The sequence below is a fragment of the Pseudoliparis swirei genome, chromosome 18 (genome assembly GCF_029220125.1).
Source record: "Pseudoliparis swirei isolate HS2019 ecotype Mariana Trench chromosome 18, NWPU_hadal_v1, whole genome shotgun sequence".
NCBI classification, from domain to species: Eukaryota; Metazoa; Chordata; class Actinopteri; order Perciformes; family Liparidae; genus Pseudoliparis; species Pseudoliparis swirei.
This window is the reverse complement of record NC_079405.1, coordinates 15701670-15722361: the sequence shown is the minus strand read 5'-3', so window position 1 is coordinate 15722361 and position 20692 is coordinate 15701670. Positions and strand designations below refer to the sequence as shown.

General features: G+C 40.9%; 1 protein-coding gene across 1 annotated transcript; it reads left to right on the top strand.

Annotated features, from left to right (window-relative positions):
- Positions 1 to 360: 360 nt before the first annotated feature.
- grm2a (glutamate receptor, metabotropic 2a) lies at positions 361 to 19835 on the top strand. Its single transcript, XM_056437714.1, has 5 exons — positions 361 to 888; positions 10692 to 11529; positions 13465 to 14528; positions 18575 to 18752; positions 19501 to 19835. The coding sequence occupies exons 1-5, from the start codon at positions 361 to 363 to the stop codon at positions 19572 to 19574; spliced, it is 2682 nt and encodes an 893-aa protein (XP_056293689.1). The 3' UTR covers positions 19575 to 19835.
- Positions 19836 to 20692: the final 857 nt, after the last annotated feature.

Sequence of the window (20692 nt, the reverse complement as noted above, 5' to 3'; positions counted from 1 at the left end):
ATAAATATGTACTCACTTATGCAGATGATGTCAAATATTTCCACGGGACGATCACTCTCTGGCAGAAATAATGTGTGTTAGACAAAGGGATCATTGTACTCCACCTCAAAGGCTGTGACTGATTTTCTCTCTGTTTGATCTGCAGGCTGTAATCTACAAAAAAAACTCTGAAAAAGAGGAAGACGAAGAGGATGGGGCTGATGCTGTAAATGGCCTGTGTCAGAATAAAAACATTGATGCTTTGAGATCTGGTGCTGCTGCGCCTTACTGTTCTTTTCTTCAGAGCCACCATTATCAAAAGCCAACTAGACGCTGACCAGAAGCCCCAAGCGGGACGGTGACCTTGTTTTGCCCAGGGATATGTCATTGGGGAAATCCCCTGTGTCGGGGGTGCGCCCTGTGCCCCGACCATTCTGGCTGTCCCACCTCAGCCTGATGTGCCTATGTGTGTCTCTCTTTGCCCAGTCTCCCCAGGGGTTGCCTGTGGTAGGTTATAACACTGACTCCAAGAGCGAGATCACACTGGAAGGAGATTTGATGATTGGCGGCCTGTTCCCTGTGCACCAGAAGGGTGAGGGAGTGGAGGACTGTGGGAAGATCAATTCTCAGAGAGGGATCCAGAGACTGGAGGCCATGCTGCTGGCACTAGATGAAATCAACAACAACGAACGCATCCTGCCTGGGATCAAACTGGGAGCTCATATACTGGACACTTGCTCTAAGGACACCTACGCTCTGGAGCAGTCTCTGGAGTTTGTCAGGGCCTCCCTCACTAAAGTGGACGACAGTGAGTACACGTGCCCCGATGGCTCCTATGCCATCCATGATGACGTCCCTCTGGCTATCTCTGGGGTCATAGGAGGCTCCTACAGTGATGTCTCCATTCAGGTAAGAACTTATGTGGGCTGTCTATCGGAAATAGAATAACTTAGATCATCTTTGTTTAAGATCATGAAATGAGTTGCTAAAAAGCTACATTAATTATGTCAGACAGTAAATGGTCCTGTACTTGTATCGTCTTCTATGGGAGCACGACATGAAATCATTCACACACCGATGGGAGGAGCTACAATGCAAAGTGCCACCTGCCCATTCGGATTAATTAACATTCACAGACCGTATCACAGCTCCAAGAGCAAGTTCGGGGTTAAGGGCCATGCCCAAGGGTTCGCTGAGGTGGGGATTGAACCACCGATTCTCTAATTGAAGGACGACTCTGCTCACCACTGAGCCGCAGTCGCTCACAGTGCAGTTACAAAAGGTTTACTTAACTATCAGCAGCTCCTGCAGGCCTGAGAGAGAGACAGAGAGGAGGCAGTAAGCAGGAGCGAGACTGTGATGGATGGTTATATAACTGTCCATTTAGACTTAAGTACCATGTGCAATTACCCCTTGCGAGATGTTAACACAGGGACTTAATGAGTATCGGTTCCGCAAGGAGGATCTGTTTACCTGTAGGCCCGTGTGCTTGGCTGATATAATTTAGAGGATCTCTTTCTCTTTCCCGGTAATTCACACTTCGGCAGCGATCCTGTCAGAAACAGACATGCTCCAGGTGTTGTGCTCGAGAAGGGATGACAGGATGACTCGTGACAGCATGATTACTCTCAGCAGCAGTGCTCCTTTCGCCTCGCTCCAGCTGACACGATGAAGGTTCTGCTAATTGGGTCTCCAAATGTTCAGCTGTGATATGGCGACCACATCAGTGTAATTTCAAGCAATTTAGAAAAAGAGAAGGTATGTCACATGGAACTGAGATTGGTAAATACCCACACATAGACATGCCTCAAAGCATTCAGTTAAACATGTCATCCTGGGTCAGTCAGCCAGAAAACTGTCTGCTGTCACGGATGAAGAGTATGGCTCACCTCACTTGAGATGCGTAGCCTCATTCTCCAGATATCGGCTTGTTTGAAGACAGAAACACACCTGTGCCCTTCCACAAATAAAATAATTGGCTTCAGATCATTGATAACCCAAAGATACTGTAGGAACCACTGTCAGTTAGCTTGTTAGCAGCTCTTCAAGTGGGTACTTCAGGACAATGGATGAGCGGTGGCATCCTTACCTACTTTTTAGTCATGATTTGTAGAAAAATGTTGTCAGCAGTAGACATGTCAGCACTGATATGCCAACAATAAATGAATCACAGTGAATAGCTGCTTCAGTGTCTTTCTGCTGCCATAAAAGTGGGTACTCAAAAACCTTGTCCCTGCTTTTGAGTAACTGGAGAGAAAGTTTGAAGCAGTGTGTTGAAAACAAAATGTCTTTTGAATGATTAAATGCTATACTGTCCTATCAAAATAGATTTAATACTACAATATTTTGCAAACCTCTCTGTTTTCTGTAAAACAAATGTTTTGGTCTCCCTGCTGACAAAACACAAAGCCAAACATACATTAAAGAGAGCCCCTGGGAAATGATGTCAGGGGGAGGATTCAGAGACCTCTGTTGGGATTCCTGGTGAAAAGGACAGTTTGGAAATAAAGGATTTGATAAATGAGCTTTAATTTGAGTGAAACCCTGCAAGAGGGGCTCCTCAGAGAGTGCCATTGTCTTGTGGTTATTTATGGATGTACTATTACAAGCCTGAGGTCTGAGGTCTCCCCTAGCTTCTCACTGAATCTTCTTCATCTGGAGGAGCGCACCACAGGACATATTTCCCTTTTCTCACCATAAATAATCTTCTATATTGCAATGCAGTTTGGTTGTGAGATCTTTCTCTTGGCTTCTTTTGTGAGCAGCCGATCATTGAAGACAACTAAGTCTCTTTCACTGTAAATTAGCTTATAACTTGTTTTTTTCAAAACCACTTTTAATTGTTGTAATGAATTACTTTGCCACGCATCTATTCTTCTTGATGTCTTACAGATTTGCTATGTGAGTTAGGCATTTTTAATACAAGGTGTATCTGCATATTCTAAGATATGCATTTGGGTCATGTGAATTTGTGACATTTCTGAGTTGCCGCTGGTTGTTGCTCTGCAGAAACCGTCTCCACACAATGTTTCTGTCCTTTGTTTCTGCCTGGTTTGTGCATAATCTATCGCCAGTCAGACCTTTAAATGAACCAGCCTGGCTGTGTGAAAGGGTACCATGCATGCCCTTCTGTGTTAGTCAGATGTGTGTTTCTCACCCTAGGGGCAAGACACTTACAGGACAACTAACAATGTTAGTTCAAATACCCTTATTGCCATGGCGACATGGTTGAACATTGGGAACGGAGCGAGAACGCTGAGTGCTATCTAAATCTGTCACAAAAAAAGAGCGTGTTGCTGTGCCGCTGGTGTTGTGGTGTGACAATCGCAGATATGGGGGCGGATCTGGCTGCAGGCCGAGCCATGCTGGCGTTACATGGGCACAGATTGAGTTAAGTGTGGAGGCGAAGTTCTATGACGCTCTCACAGGCTAAGTCCCGTCTTCCCCATCTGTGGTTGCTGCAGGACTCTTGTAGTTTGGCAGAGGTGTGCCAGCACACAGAGGATGGAGACGGATTGAATGAGAGATCATATTTCACAGAAACACTGAGACATTGGCAGGCAGATATGATCATGGGGGGAAAGAGATTGAGTGAGTCATCACAAACCGTTTGACAATCAAAGGATGCATCTTAAACAGTCACAGTGAAGTCTGTGTTACCATCTGGACAGTTTAAATGAATCTACTTGACGAAATATTCATGTGATTCAAATGTTTAGTCTTGATCATCGCCCCTGTGGTCTTTCCAAACAGCAGGCGATCGAGAGAAATGACCTTGTGATGATATGTTCAGTACATTCAGCATTTTTATTAATTTGTGAAGAGCTGCAGCACTGACAAGATGCATGTCAACCTACAGTTCAAGATATTCAGTGGTATTGCTGCAAACTGAAATCAAGCTTTGATTATAAACGGTCTTTAAAACATTGTCAGTGCATCACATGTGTTAACTTTTATGCATGGAGTTGTTTTTATAGAGGGACCGTTGGCCTTATTCCTTCTCATTGTCCTAATGGCGTGGGTTAATCAGAGATGTATTATATTCCACAATAACAGTCCAGGAACATCACGCCTCGGGCCGGCTTCTAACGGATACATGGAAGGGACTCCACTTTTGTTACCTCGACAGCAGGCTGTGCTGCTAACTATGACTCACTGGTGAGAGAGCTTCCCCCAGGAGAAACATGATAATCGCCATGGAACACCTATGGAATGTCAAAAACTCAAACACTCCCGAAAAAACGATTCTCAGGCATGAAACACAGATAGAGGACATTTCTGGATTCAATTGTGAAGAAAAATACGATGATTTTTCAGAGCAGTGCACAGAAATCGCTGTGCAGAATCGAAACCTGGCTCCAGGAGTGACAGCCCTTATTGTTTAATGATGATACCTTTGTGAATACATTTGAATATTTTAGCTGACTATCTGAGATGTGGTCATGTATACCGATGAGACAGGTGTCGACAGAAACAAGGATGCATCCTGGGATTTTAAGATATCAATTATAATATGAACACAATTGCTTGACATTTGCAGACTAAATCCTGTGAGCAGAATAATAAGGTACATTTATGGCCTTTCAGCAAGCTAAAGAATCACATGTTTTATCCCCCACCAACAACCCTATTTATAGAATTGTTTTCATCTGTAGGTAGACAGTGCCAATCTCTGAAGCACACATGAGTCATACAAAGAATGTAAACATACATACACATGACAAAAGCCATGCCAGAGAGAACAATAATGATGAAACGTATCAGTAAAGCCATGCAGTGAAAATTATTTATGGATAAAGGTAAAGAACGTGTTCCTGAAATTTGTAAATAATAAAGAAATTATTGGATTATTCAGTGCTTTGGCAGTTAACCCACCACGCTGTTAATTCAGCTAAAGCCCATTGGATTAATTGCATGTGTGGCTTTTTAGTTGGCCTGAAACATGTTACCAGGTTTAACAGGTTATTAACAAGCTTTAAGATTAAATTACACAAGTGTCTTGATGGATCGCACTGAACTCTGTGATGTTTGTTTGACAGAAGAGGATTGATTATAAAGACATGATAGACAGTACACAGTAACAGAGAAATACCTCAAATTAATGGATGCAGGCACCAGTCAATGCTGATTTACTAACATTATAAATGAATGGAAGCGTATTAATTCTCTAAAATGTGATATACACTGAATGGTTGCATTAATCTTGGGACTTTGAAAGACGACTGCAGCATAAAGGAGATTCACAATATCCAGCAGGACCTGATAAAAAACAACCTTGCTTTAGGTATGTTAAAGCTGTTGCCAAGCAACTAAATCAGAAGAAATAAACGTATAATGATCCAATGCATAGACAGCATTCACTGTGCATGCGCTCTATGTACATGCATGTGCATGTCCGCTGTTCATGGAAGTGTTTGCATGTGAGTTTCCGGGCGCTGCATGTGTGGTACTGAGTGTAGCTAAGGACTGCTGCTCCGGGAATACAGTGTTGGTGCCGTGGAAGCGCACTGAGACTTCTGGGAAGAGCAGATGGGCTTTTCATGTCGACAAAACAAGGACAATCCAAGAAAGTAGGCCTGCTATTTCCTGAACCAGGACACTCTCTTACTTTCTGTGCTCCTTCATATCTCTAGCTCTGTTCATTGACTATGCCTCACAACTATGCCTCAAATTCCATAATACATTTGTTTCTCTGAATACATCTTATCATTTAACAGTGTATTTCTATTTAACCGGTGGCATTCTTAAAAGCAACATATTTCTATAACTAAAACCCTGTGTTGGTAATTATCTTGAGATATAAAAATGTATGGACTTTTATCACATTTTTGCCACTTATAAATAGCTTCCATGTGGTGTTATACAACTGTAATTTGACATTTCACATGGGCAATTGGCCAAATGTGTTGGCTGGTGCCTTGGGGGTATATGTATGAAAAACAGCATACCACAGCAGAAAAGAACATCCTGTTACTCGGTGTTTTGGTGTCAAAGGCAGCCACCAGGTCCTGAATGCTCTCATTGCTTGAAAGGAAACCACTTTCACAGTAATCTGCTCAGTAACAGACCCTCCAGGCCAAAGCCACACTAGTCCACTTCTTAATGTTCTTCATTAAATAAGGTGCTGCCTGATGCAGAATGATTTTTTTCCCCATAAAAGGTTTTTTTCTATTTCTTGGGAGTTTTTCCTGATCCGATGTGAGGTCCAGGGACAGGGATGTCGTATGTGTACAGATTGTCAAGCCCTCTGAGCAAAATAGGTAATTTGTGATATTGGACTATATAAAATAAACTGAATTGAATGGAATGGAATTCATTCACCGCAGAGTAACAGCAGAGACAATGACGCACATGCAGGTCTGTCTACAAGTTTGACTACTTGCTGTGCACACAAACTGATTTCTGTTGCAATGAATTTGCAAATCAAAACACATATTCTCACAGTCTCCTTAAAACATGCAGCTGTAGGCAGAACACACGATACCAATATTTGCAGGAGATAAACTTGCCACAGAAGCCCTAAACTAAAGCATTGCACACCTCTCCCTCTTTTGGCTCAGTTTTTCTGGTGTCATATGATTTATTCCTCAAGCTCTTCTTAATATTATTTTCTTAAGCTCCAAGACTTTTGTGTTCCTTTGAACCCGTTACAGTTGAGATTCTTCAGTGAGGATACTTATACAGTTGTAACTTTAACAGGGGGTCCCTGGGTAAAGGTGCATCCTTCCACCATGGCAAGCTATTGTTTGCCATGGTGGAAGGATGCCTATGAAAATATCATAGATCATATATGATCATGAGTGAGGGAAAAGAAGAACATGATCACGGTTTTGGTCATTGAATCCATGTCTTAATATCTGCCTCCTGTATTCTACTAGTTGTATCTACACTCACAATGTGTCAGTCACAGGTGGCAGGGTCTTGGCTTTTCATATAAGCCATGTGCGCATCAGAATGATTTCCAATAAGCTCATTGTATTGGTGACATTTCTGGCATTTATAACCTCTATAAACCACTTCTAAATGGATTACTAAATTGGAATTCAGCTTCCTTTAATAATCTGAAGTGAAATATTTATTTCATTTACTACTGCGAGCACAGCCCAATTTCAGCCCAAATGTGCTCTTTAAAAAAAAAAAACTTTTGTACCTGTGTTGAAAGAAATCAAAGTATAAACGCCACTTTGCCAGGCAATTCCTGTTGTCTAGTCCTTCTCCTTTGAATAATTCTAAGGACCTAAACTCACATGTACATCTGTCGATATGTTTACCTGCAGTACAGTGTTCTGTGCCTTCTTTGTCAAGAAAGATTTAACGCTCTGAGATGTTTAAATCCTTCAGCTCAAGAATCACATGTAGTCTCCTGGCCTGGATTCAATCCCTCCAGAACCTCTTGTATCGTCCCTCCAGGAGCGCTCTCAGCATTTCCAATGTGCCTTTGTGTTAAAACAATGGCAACCACGTGTCTGCCCTCCTTAAAGTAAACAAAATGTCAACCACAGCAATTTCATGAATTTGTGTTAACTTTTTAAAAACTTTTCACTGTTTCGTCAGCATCTAATGAATCATCCGTTAAAGTAGATCAGGCTTTAAATGATCTCTCCCAGATCTGTTTGAAACCATCTTTTAAGATGATATTCCAAAAGCCGGTTTCCAGGTGTGGAATATAAGTAAGAGCAATTATTAAAGTACTGTACTTAATTAAAATATTGAGGGAGCTTTACTTGAGTTTTTCCATGTAATGTCACTTACTTACTAACATACTTCTTCTCCTCTACATCTGAGTTTTACTCCACTAGATGTAAATTAAGTCTGCAGATTCAGATTATTAAACCAAAGTATGTATACAAGCTATACATGATCCATAATTATTATCCAATAATGTAATATATATTATTCTGAAATGGGCCATTCTGCATCACGAATATGGTGATTCAAGCATATTTTGATGATACTGTTGTACTTTTAATTAAGTAATTGATTGAATGCGTGCAACAGAGTATGTATTGTTAAAATGGAAAGGCATCTCTCATTAACTGTGTTTAACTCTGACTTGATAACTTTTATCCTATCTCTGCAAAGCTCCTAAATTATAATACTTTATATTTTCTGAACATAAATTGAAGGCAGCTGAGAAATTAAATAAAACATTTGGTGCAATATTTGAGAATTACATGATGATATAATTAATTCAATGTTCAGGGATTTCTATTTTTACCATTTTTTCTCATCCATTATTCTATTAAAGTATCCAGTGAGAGTTGTAAAATGCTTTGTTGTGTGATTTATTTGTGGGGGTTGAATAGCAAAGACGAGGTCAGTTCACTCAAAGTTCACACAATAAGTCCAAGACTTGGACTGGCCTGGCGAGTGACGTGAACATTATTATTATATTATATGTATGTGTCACTTGCTACTTTAGATCACATTCTGAATTATTCCTAAGAGAGTGCGTTTGCTGTGGCCAGCTGTTTCACCACATGTTGAAGCTGTCAAGTAGGTTTCAGAAAAGAGGCCATTTTTAATGTAGAAATGTGATTACTAGCCCGGCTGCATTTTTAGGGATTCTTTAGCTGAAATCTCAGGGGAAGGCAATCTTTAAACTGATATGAAATGCTCACTCGTGTGTTTCAACAATGTAGATTTCCATTTCGACTTTCAGTTGCTACGCCACAGGCAAGTAAGCCATATCTCTTATGTTGAACTGGTTATTTCATTAAACATGTTGTTGGTATGACATCGTTTGGGTGGTAAAGATCGAGTCCAGTCGCGTTTCATTGTGGAGTTGCATTTAATTTTTCGGTGAAAAGTTCTCTCTGAATAACTCCAATGAATCTAGTGGTCCAGAAATCACTGTCATCGACTCATTTAGTGTTCATCTCTCTGATGCGACAGAATAAAAAAGATTGCATGATTAATATCCATCAAGGCCCATCACACCAGCTTTATTGTGATGTCTCAGTGTACTGCCCTCTTCTTCAGCGAAGATACTACGAATTAATGAAGTGTCGGTTTCACCTGTTTGACTTGACCTGTCTGTTCAGGTGTATTTAGTTTGTATTTGAATAATGTTCGTTGTTAGATACCACTCCCTTCAAATCAAGTAATTTAGGGGTGTTTCTGACAATACACCTGGGTTTTTGTTACTTCAGAAAAGGAAAGTTTGTTTTGTTGTGCCCCAAAGTGTTTGAAAGTCTGCTAATAAATTGAATACACCCCCAAAAAGTACATCATATATGTATAATGAATCACACCATACCACCATTGAGACACACTATGCACCATACATCATACAGGTATAATTATATCGTCTTAAACTTATATCTAAGTTCCAGGAATTAATCCAGAAAATATGAGGAAGCCTTTTTAAGATTCCCCAGAATATATGAGAAAATATAAGACTGATGAATTAAACTCAGAGTGGATGCATTTGAATGTGAAATTCCCTTTTTATTTTCTCAGAAATGATTCATTAGCATTCAAGATGCTGGGCCACGAATATCTGCTGGTGTGAGAACTGACATTAAAGGCAACCACATTTAGGTTGGCTTTTTGAGTGATCAGACCAGCTCACCCTCAGGCGTCCACTGAAATGCCTGAAGCAACATCTGCTACTGCACACTGTGCGCGGTGTCATGACACTGACAAAGCCGATTACACAGAAAACGCAAAGTTTCAAGATTCTTTGATCCTTTGACTTCCTCTCACTTCCAAATCCCTGCCCTCAACTCCTCGCTGACTCCCTGCCACTTCCCTCTCCTCTCTAAAGAAAATGTGTTTTTCGTACAACATTACATTGTATTAACTCGGTCCATACACTTTCTTTTGCTGTCAGCATTACAGTTCATCAAAAAATTGGAGTAAACAATAATTGTTCAATGCAGAATCCCTCATTCAGTTAGCAGGAGAAAACACAGCAGGGATCCAGTGAAGAAGATGGAGGCTGAATCGGGTGAGACGAATTGCATCTGCAGGAGAATTTGTTAATTTTTTATTAACCTTCTGGGGTCCACCGACACGCCGGCACGTACAATTTAAAAAAAATATGTTTAATGTATAATACATATTTATTTGGGGGAAAAAATTCCAATGGTCATTTTTCATTTGCACACACCCCGTGAAGCTTTATTTGCAGTGTGAAGTCATTTCTCACTCTCATTTTTATCATTTTGGTGAATAGTGTGACAGACTACATCATGTCTTCTTAAAAAACGATAATACCCACATTTTTGACATTTATTTACATGTATCTACACATTTTTTCATATGCATATCACTGCTTTTGTGAAGCCAAGACCTTTTTGGTAAACCAATTTCAAACGCCAGATCGTCCACATGAGTAAAGGAATGTTTTCACAAGAGATATGAAGAATACAAATTTTAAAAAACAGCTTTAGGGCCATATTATCTGTTTACACTTGTGCCTTTGGACAATTGTGCCTAATTATATAGTGGGATGATGTGTCATATGCAAGTGCCTTTAAAAGGTGAAATTAAGAAATTGAGTAAAATCGAGAAAATGACCCCCGACCCCACAGGATTGATGTATATCATAATAAGCAATTAAAATAATTCCACAGTAGGCAGGTGTATGTTTTCTGTGGCCATTTTTCAACAGTATGCATATACATACTTACAGCACCTTTGATAGTTTATTGATATTGTGTGAGGACAGATTCAAACATCATCATTGTGTCTTTCGCTTATTCCAGGTGGCCAATCTGTTGCGACTCTTCCAGATCCCTCAGATCAGCTATGCCTCTACCAGTGCCAAACTCAGCGACAAGACCCGCTATGACTACTTTGCCCGCACCGTTCCCCCTGACTTCTACCAGGCCAAGGCCATGGCAGAGATCCTGCGGTACTTCAACTGGACGTACGTATCGACGGTGGCATCAGAAGGGGACTACGGGGAGACTGGCATTGACTCCTTCCAGCAGGAGGCCCGGGCCCGCCAGATCTGTATTGCCACTTCCGCCAAGGTGAGCCGCTCCATGAGCCGCTGGAGTTACGAGAACGTGATCCGCTCCCTGCAGCAGAAGTCCAACGCCAAGGTGGTCATCCTCTTCACACGCAGCGAAGACGCCCGCGAGCTGCTGGTGGCAGCCAACCGCATGAATGTCTCCTTCACCTGGGTGGCCAGTGACGGTTGGGGAGCGCAGGAGAGTGTGGTGAGAGGCAGTGAGGCGGTGGCCGACGGGGCGTTCACCATCGAACTGGCTTCCTATCCCATCCCCCAGTTCAATGACTACTTCACTGCCCTGCACCCGTACAACAACACCAGGAATCCCTGGTTCAAAGAGTATTGGGAAAACCAGTTCCAATGTAGCCTCCATGATCTGGGCTGTGGGAAGCACTCACTGCGCGAGGTTCCGTTTCAGCCAGAATCCAAGATCATGTTCGTCGTGAATGCTGTCTATGCAATGGCTGCTGCATTACATAACATGAGGCAGGCGCTATGCCCCAACTCCACCAGCGTGTGTGAGGCTCTTAAACCTGGCAATGGCAGAAAGTTTTACAGGGACTACATTCTCAAGGTCAAGTTTGAGGGTGAGTAAAATCTTAATGAACTATAGTATTTTTATAGTGTAGTTTAGCATCATTGTTCATGTTTTGTTGTTGTTTTTCTTCTGTAATCTGCATACAGCCTAAACATAGTATAGTTTAAGTGTAGGCCAACTCATGCTAATAAATCAGGTTGTTTTAATTCAAATTAATTGCACGAATTCATATAAAATATTAATGATACATGTTTGTACACAGCAGCTGCAGATAAGCTATGTTATAATTTAATTAGCAAAGATGAAACAGTTTCCTGAGTGTTTTGCTTGCAAGATCATTTTCTCGTGGATCTATGTGTAACTACAAAGAGAGCTCTTCAATATGAACGCTGCAGATAAAATTCACGCAAGCATTACTTGTTTTCTGCTTGTCTCCACAAAACTGCAAAATAAAACATATACCAGTATTTGCATCAACACAATTACGCATCATATATGACAGACTCAACAATACACTCCTTTTTATTTTAGAATGTTTTATTTATGGCAATAAATGACAATTTCATTGATGGGAGATAGAGGTCGACCAGACTGGTCTGTACTCCCCAATATGTGAAATAAAAACATGGATTTTTCTATCCACAGACTTAAAATTAGAAAGGAGGCCTAAAACGAGTCAGTCCCTGCTGCAGGCATTACAAGACTCTAAAGCAAAAACACACGGAATGTGGACCACTAACGACTCATGAGAGATTATATATTGATTACATTGTATAATATTGTATAATATATAACTTAGTGGCTGTTGAATGTATCCTTTTTAATTATTTTACAATTAAATAGTGCAAATATTAGTAAAGCTCAATTACACAATTAGTTGATTGCCCCCAAAAAATATAGCAACTCAATATTTGAATAATTGAATATTGTTCTCGTCATTCTTTAAACTAAAAATGGTAGGAACATTGCTTCTCCAAAATTCAAGATTTTATATATTTATTTTTTTCCACTTATTATAGTATACATTTGAATGTCACTTTGGGTTGTGAAAAATTATCATGGACATTTTTCTCTGTTCTCTGAAGTTTTGTGCACAACATTATCAATCAATCCATTGAGAAAGTGATCAGTACATTAAGCAATAATTAAAATAATTGTTAGTTGCAGCCCTTTTGACACTATATCGTAAACAGGGATTGCACATTTATTTCTAAACAAAGACTATTTCCATTAAATAACATATGGTGAAAATTATGAAAACGGTGATTTATTTCAGCCCCGATTTTAAGGACAGATGAAATGTCAGCTGAGATACATAATAAAATAGGACATAATGTAATGACTGTATTATTATCATATATAATAACATATGAAATATTATGTATTGTGCTTTTTTATGTGTACACTTGACATTACAACCAGGCAGCAACATTCAGGTCTGAAAAGGAAAGCCAATGCAGACGTGCCTTAAACTTTTTTTCGACCAACCATAAGGGAGCTACTAACTACTAAAATAAGTATAATTGAATAAAAGTCTATGAGAAAATTATTCTACTTCTCACTCATGACCATGGTAAACATGATTATATGGTCTCAAACGCCTATTTAGACTAAATCAGGCAATAAAGCAGAGTGTGCTAATTCCGCCCTTCTTTAATGCTACACTGGTTTCAGGGAATTAGCATAACAGCGCTGGTTAGTGGTCAGCTGGGTCCGTCGGTACCTCTGCTAAACTCTCTGTAACCCTCGTAGCTCCATCCTTCACTGGAGCTGCGTCTGCTCTCTTCCCAACGAACTGCAACAAAACGTTATGGCCAAACGTATGTGTGTAAACAGCAATCACCTTTCTCCATTAAATGAGTCAAATAACTACGTAAAATATTTTAATGTCTGTTCTAATCCGATTCTATTTCAATGATCAAAAATTAACAATTGTAGGTATTTCTGCTTTCGTTTTGACAGTTTGTTTTCTCTTCACATCCAGCACCGTTTCGTCCACCAGACACAGAGAATGTAGTCCGCTTTGATGCCTTCGGGGACAGCCTTGGCCGTTACAATATTTTCCACTACCACAAAGAAGATGGCCGTTATGTCTACCGTAGTGTTGGCTACTGGGCTCAAAGCTTGACCCTGAACACCACCATGATCCCCTGGGCCGGGCAGGTTCCCCCAACCTCCCAATGTAGTGACCCCTGCAGGAAGAATGAGGTGAAGAGTATGCAGCCTGGAGATGTGTGCTGCTGGATCTGTATCCCGTGTCAGCCCCACCAGTATTTGCAGAATGAGTTCACCTGTGCTAACTGCAGCTTTGCACAGTGGCCCCTGGCCAACCTGACAGGCTGTTATGATCTGCCTGAGCAGTACATCCACTGGGAAGATGCCTGGGCCATTGGACCCGTCACCATTTCCTTTCTCGGGATGATGTGTACGCTCTTTGTCATTGGCCTCTTCCTTAAACACAATGAGACACCCGTGGTGAAGGCCAGTGGCCGTGAGCTCTCCTACATCCTATTGCTGGGAGTGTTGATGTGTTATAGCATGACCTTCGTCTACATTGCCAAACCGTCTACGGCCGTTTGTACACTGCGTCGGCTAAGCTTAGGCACCTCATTTGCTGTGTGCTACTCAGCCCTCCTAACCAAGACCAATCGCATCGCTCGAATCTTCAGCGGGGCGAACGATGGAGCCCAGCGGCCGCGCTTCATCAGCCCCGCCTCCCAGGTTGCCATCTGTGGTGCTCTGATCTCCTGCCAATTGGTGGTGGTGGTGGTCTGGTTGCTGGTGGAGACCCCAGGGGCGAGAAAGGAAGTGAGCCCGGAGAGGAGAGACGTGGTCACCCTCAAGTGCAGCAGCAGGGACTCCAGCATGCTCATGTCACTCACCTACAACTGCATCCTCATTATCCTCTGCACCGTCTACGCATTCAAGACCCGCAAATGCCCTGAGAATTTCAACGAGGCCAAGTTCATCGGGTTCACCATGTACACCACCTGCATCATCTGGCTGGCTTTCCAGCCTATTTTCTACGTTACTGCCAGTGACTACAGGGTGAGTTAAGTTATAACTGTTTCATGAATGAGCACATAATAATCACATGTTTCTCATATCAATCAAATGTTAATTTGTTCTTTCCAAAATTTGAGCTGAAAGACATGTTTTAGGGATTTGTACAACATATTTTGTTCAGATAGCTTTAGGTTCTCAATCTGAGCAGACTATATTCTTGCAGATAATGACTTCTTTCGGTGTTGAATTTGATCTTATATCCGTAAAATCACAAACTGTCAGCTCATATTTATTCAGCAGTCAGCCGTCTGTGTTGCCCATGGCTCTTAAAAATATATATTCTCTACTACTGCATTGTACTTCAGAAGCAAAAATTGACAGGTGCTTTCCAGATAGCAACTAGAACAGCCTTATTTCACCTTTAAAGTGGAAATATGAATGAAGTGAGTCAATTATAAAATATGGATGCTCAAGTCATGGAGAAGTGTAACAGCCTGCCAAATGTCGTATTCCACAACAACAACCGAGCTCTAGTGGTGGTATAATTTATGCAGTGTTTTGACAACACGTATTCTCAGTTTTCTAGGAACAAAGACACATAAACAGTCAAACTTTGGTTACAATTCACAAGTGAAATGGAGGGAAGACAGAGCTGCTCTTTCTTAGGAAGTCATTGTATCTCTTCATTCCTAGCATTTCTGCAACTAAACTTAAATTTGATACTACTCCACCTACAGCAATGCCTCTCATACATGTAAAGGTCAATCTCCCCCAGTACCAATCCACACTGACTTACTTTGGAATAAAAACGATATATATATATAGATCGATAGATAGATAGATAGATGGATGGAAAGATAGATAGATAGATAGATGTGTGCTGAATGAATTCTGATGGTGAGCAGTAGACACCGTAATTTACTGACTATTGAATTGATGGAACCTCAGAGAAAAGGGTGGCGTGAGTCGTGGGCTTTTATTCCTCTGGGATCTCAGCAGCGTGAGCATCGAGAGAAGCAGAAGGGAGAGATAGGAAGAGAAATCCCCTGACATATCTGCCTCTGCAGAAACATGGTACAGGAACTTAAGACCATGAGGCCTGAACGTCCGTGTGTCCCCGTGCGTAGCTGTGTGGAATGGAGTGTGAACGACTGGGATGAGAGTCCCAGCTGTGCCCTCTGTCCTGGGACTCCAGTGAGGCTCAGAGGAACCCTTCCTCCGGGCCCTCTAGGCAACCAGAGCAATTCACAGCCAGCACGGCCTCATCAGTTAGATGCAGAGCTCCCCTTTGACCGATAAATAATTACTGGAGCAACTGATTTGGCACAGTGTCTCTAGTTTTTCACCGTGAGAGACATATTGCTGGTGTTCTACTAGTTTTACACCTCTTCTGATGCAATTCTCCAGCTGAATGACAAATATGGATTTGATCGTGGTCTGTCATGAAATGTTAAAGTAAACTAAATACTACAGAGCCATGAATAACATATTTGATTAACATATGATATATTGAAGATGTTCTATGCACCTTGAGGGCGAGGGCTCGCCTCACATGCCATCACTGGTCATCTCATCTCAGCAGTAAACACAAGTGATTAAACACACAGCCCTCGTACGAAAACACTGAAGGCGTACAGACGGTACTAAAATACAGAAAAGCATTGCCTTTACAACCACTGTCTGCCACATTAACATATCGATCTTGTGGCAGCTGTCTCTAATTTGGCCTCGGCTGCTGGTGATTGGCAATCAGTCAGCAGCCGAGGCCGCCCTCGTGAAGCTCCCAGTTGAGGGTGGAGCAGGGAGGAGTGAGCAGAGGCGCAGTGTTGCGGTCTGCTGTGCGTTGTGTGCTGACAACTAAAATATGTCGTTCAACGAAACCTCGTGGTGCCTGGCTAATCCTTGGAGCTTTTGGGGGAAACCCACGGGTAGCGGCGTGAGACGTGCTACAGATCTGTTAATGTGGCAGGCAGCGGTTGTAAAGACAGCAACCTTTTCTTTAATTTTCAATCTCCTTCAGACTAAGATTGAGTATTTCTTTTTTTTGTTTTACGTATATTCAACATAGTGCGAGTATCTCTCATGGTGTTAAACAAAGGCGTTAAACCAAAAGATCCCTCTATATAGAATATACAGGAATAGATCTAGCAATGTAGCATTAGTGAAATATTAGGAAATACAATTCCTGCGGTACATAATCTAGACCAGTTTATGAAACAGTGGGAACAAGTTTTTTTCTTTTTACAATACATATGCTCATTAACATCATTATACTTGTGAAATATCAACAAATCCCACTCTTCTTTCAATCAGTGAATGACTTGTGGGTTTTATCAATTCGACTTCCATGTCAACCTACCAAGGCCTGCTTGTAGCTGTCAGATAAAGCTTTTCAATATAGGTACAGCACAAAGCTTAATAAAAGGAGGCATCTCATCGCCACTGTGAGGTTCTCTGGAGGAATAAAGCTACCTGAAAACCGCAGATATTATCTATATCTGAAGCAACAGTGCTGCATTCGCTAAATAAAGTAATACATTCAAAGGTACAACAAAACCAAATAGTGAACAGGAACAGGCAGAAACCACAGAAGCTATGCTCTGCATCTTGTTCACCACAGTCGAGCAGATGACATCTCGAGAAATATTACTGCAAAGGCAGATTCCTTGTCCTCTGCTCTTCCAAAGCAACATCCTGTGAATTATTAAAACCACTTAACAGGACACTCCTTTGCAGTACTGTCCCCTTTTTTCATTCAAAACTATTTCTGAATTAAGTAGAGGAGTATGATGCTTAGCTTATCAAGTCTAAACTGTCCCGTTTCCTTTGTATATTACCATTATTCTGCGTATCTAATATACAGGTCAGGTAGACAGTAAAGAAAAAGTGTTAATTGTTGTTTTGAGAATATGTACATCTCAACCCAGGACCTGAGCGTATCAGTGTGTGTACTGTATGTCAGAGGTGACATGAGGTGGATTTTAAAGTTGAATTAATTGCACATGACAACCTCCAATACATGTCAAGGTACATAGATACATCCAGGAATGGGGTTGTTGCATGTGTACTTTCAGTGACTACTATGTTGATCAATTATATACATATTTAATAATTATTTATAGATATCAGTTAGTCCCTTTCTTCATATAATGTATTATCAATTGTAGGTTACAGTAACTAGTAATGATGTATGTGTAAAAGAGTAAGCAACTGCAAAACATGTATATAAGATAATGAAACAATATTCTTCAAAAACAAATTTGATAAACTGACTTTGTGTCACCTACATGCCTGCCTAAACTAAAGGGTGTTTGTACAGTGAGCACAGTGCAATACTTGGTGCCCACATTATTGTAATACTAACATTAGGATTCAGGGTGAAAATAGACACCTGCTGTGCCTGGTGAAAATAGGATGCACCTGCTACACGCCACATGATGCTGCTCAGTTTCCTGTTATCCAAGAAAAAAAGAAAGCAAGCTGTGCTGAGATTGGAAATAAAAAAGCAGACCAGTGACACATGGCAAGATGTGGGCGAGTGAGCGGATAAAGGAGGGAATGTTAAGCAGTTGATTGACAGGAAAAGAAGAAGATCGTTCAACACCTCTCTTTTGTAATTCCAGCAGTCCGCTCCTTCCCCTTCTGTTGCACCTGGCTTTTATTCTGAAATACACAGATGTCTTAGTCATTTCTTTTCTGAATACTGAGCCCCTTACTAATACAAATTAATATTTTTTGTACAACAAAATGGCCCTCAACATGATCCCAATGTGTGTATGAAACCAGTAAAGTTCATTTCTGGTTTAACGTTCTGGTTGTTTTGAACCTTGCCCTTGCCAGAGCCTGATTTGCTTTATGGGGAAACAAACACTTGAGATAACCAAAGAAATATCGATGACAATATCAATGTTAATTCTCGAGCTGTGCTTGTACATTAATACTGGCACTAGTGTGAAATTATGAGGTGCTTCATACTTTTGCCAAACTAAATATGTGTGAGTACTTTTCTGTGACATAAAAGCAAACAGACATTTCAGAGTATCACTGAGTAATATCTGGGAAATTCTCATCTCTCTTTCGTTTCCCAGGTGCAAACAACCACCATGTGCATCTCTGTCAGTCTGAGTGGGTCGGTGGTGTTGGGCTGCCTCTTCGCTCCCAAGGTCCACATCATCTTGTTCCAGCCGCAGAAGAATGTCTGCACTCTCCGAGTGGCCACCACCCGCATCAGCGTCACCACTGGCCCCGCCTCCAGTTTCTCTCAAGGTACCGACTGATGCACGACGGCGTTGTTGCAGCTATTGCTAAGCTCATTGCCAAAAACAGCAACACATTACTCCAAACTAAACTGAAATATGACGTTATTATCGTTATTTACACTTCTTCAGTATTTCTGCCATATTCCTGTCAAACGAGCCGTTGTATTCTCTGTACCTTTTTAGAAATCATGCATGGTTCAGATCAGGCAAAGCAGAGAGGATGAACCGTGTGTCCTTGCCTCTTTTGTTCCATTAAACAGACAGATGGGAAATGTACACCAGATAAAATACAGAATGTTTCTGTTAATTCTATAAATCAAAACAAAAGTCCAACCCAATGCTGCAGAATAATGATGTGAACACACCAAACTACTAAATCCCTTAATTTTATATAATTCATTACTTATATCTATCCATTCATTATCCAAACCGCTTATCTAATTTAGAGTCGGGGGGGGGGGGGGGGGTCTGGATCCAATCCCACCTGTTGTTGGGCGAAGGCGGAGTTCTATATATATATATATATATATATACACACACACATATACCCTGGACAGGTCGCCAGTCTGCTCATATAGACAGACAACAATTCACACTCACACTCACACCTACGGACAATTGCATCATAAAACTGTTCCATCTGTAAGCAGTAGCTCACTGAGAAGGGATTGGCAGGGGCATGTGTAATATGTTATATTGTGGAGCTATATTTTTTGTTTTATAGAAAATTACTTCTTTTTTTTAACGTTTTGCAGCATCAGCCTCCAATGTTGTTCCAACAGTGTGTAACGGACGAGAGGTGGTGGACTCCACAACGTCCTCCTTGTGAACATCAGCTGAGTTCCTTGGCCAAGCATCGTAAACAGAGTTATATAATCATTAGTCCTGAATCAGGTGTCTCAGATATTAAAGAGGTCATACAGACGATAGTCCTGACTTTGTTGTCCTCCAAGTGCTGTGAGTACAATGTCCCAATTATTTAATTTTGTTCTTTGACTCGTAGCAATTTGAAATGAGATGCCAATAAAGTCGCATATAGCCCTCGTTTTTATTGAAGATTCTACATGCAACAATAAAGTAAATCATAGTAAATCTGTTAAATGTAATATATACAAGACGTTTTTAATGTAGACTTTGGTGAAACAGTTTGTGCTTTCTTGTAATTTATGTAAATAAAATGTGTTTTTTATTAATACCAAAATGACTTATAGTCTGTTTATTTGCACATCATCATGAATGAGATGCTGATCTTGACACTGGAAACAGAGAGAAAAACTGAATAAATATTTGCAAACATTTGATAAACATGTTGTCATACAACATTGTTACATGTTATGTTACATGCCTACTGCTACAAGCAAATACATATTTGTAATATGCTGAATTAACTGCAAACCATTATGCTTTTTAACCTGGTATCACAAATCACTTTCCACTTCTATACTTTGCCTCCCATTCACCTATTCACACCACTCCTACATGGTGAATAGCAGCCATGGCGGCCATCAGGAGCACATGTGGGGTTCAGTCTTGCTCAAGGACCCTTCAACATAAGGACAGAGGGAGCCGGGATCCAACTCTCAACTGTTTGATGAGTGGAAGGTTCTGCTCTACTTCCTGATTTAAGTTACTTGACGACTCAAAATATATGGGTCTTGAAATCTGAGATGTCTAATATACTATAAATCAACTTCAATCTACACCATCTGTAAAACTAAACAGTTTCTAAGTGAAATTTTCCAGCACAAATATCATCACTGATAGTGCTGTAGCTAAATTTAAAGAAGCGATTCCTTCTGTATTTGATTCGATACCACGTCTCAATATAACAGAGGACTCCTGGTCTAACTTTAGTCCGTCCCAGATTGATCATCTTGTTGACAGTGCCATAGGCTCTCTGAGAATGACACTGGACTCGATAGCCCCTCTGAAGAAGAAGACAGTGAG

Coding starts and splice junctions, on each gene's coding strand:
- grm2a (XM_056437714.1), top strand. CDS start 361: ATGTCATTGGGGAAATCCCCTGTGTCGGGGGTGCGCCCTGTGCCCCGA. Junction 11,530..13,464: donor TCTCAAGGTCAAGTTTGAGG/GTGAGTAAAATC, acceptor CTTCACATCCAG/CACCGTTTCGTCCACCAGAC. Junction 18,753..19,500: donor CGCCTCCAGTTTCTCTCAAG/GTACCGACTGAT, acceptor AACGTTTTGCAG/CATCAGCCTCCAATGTTGTT.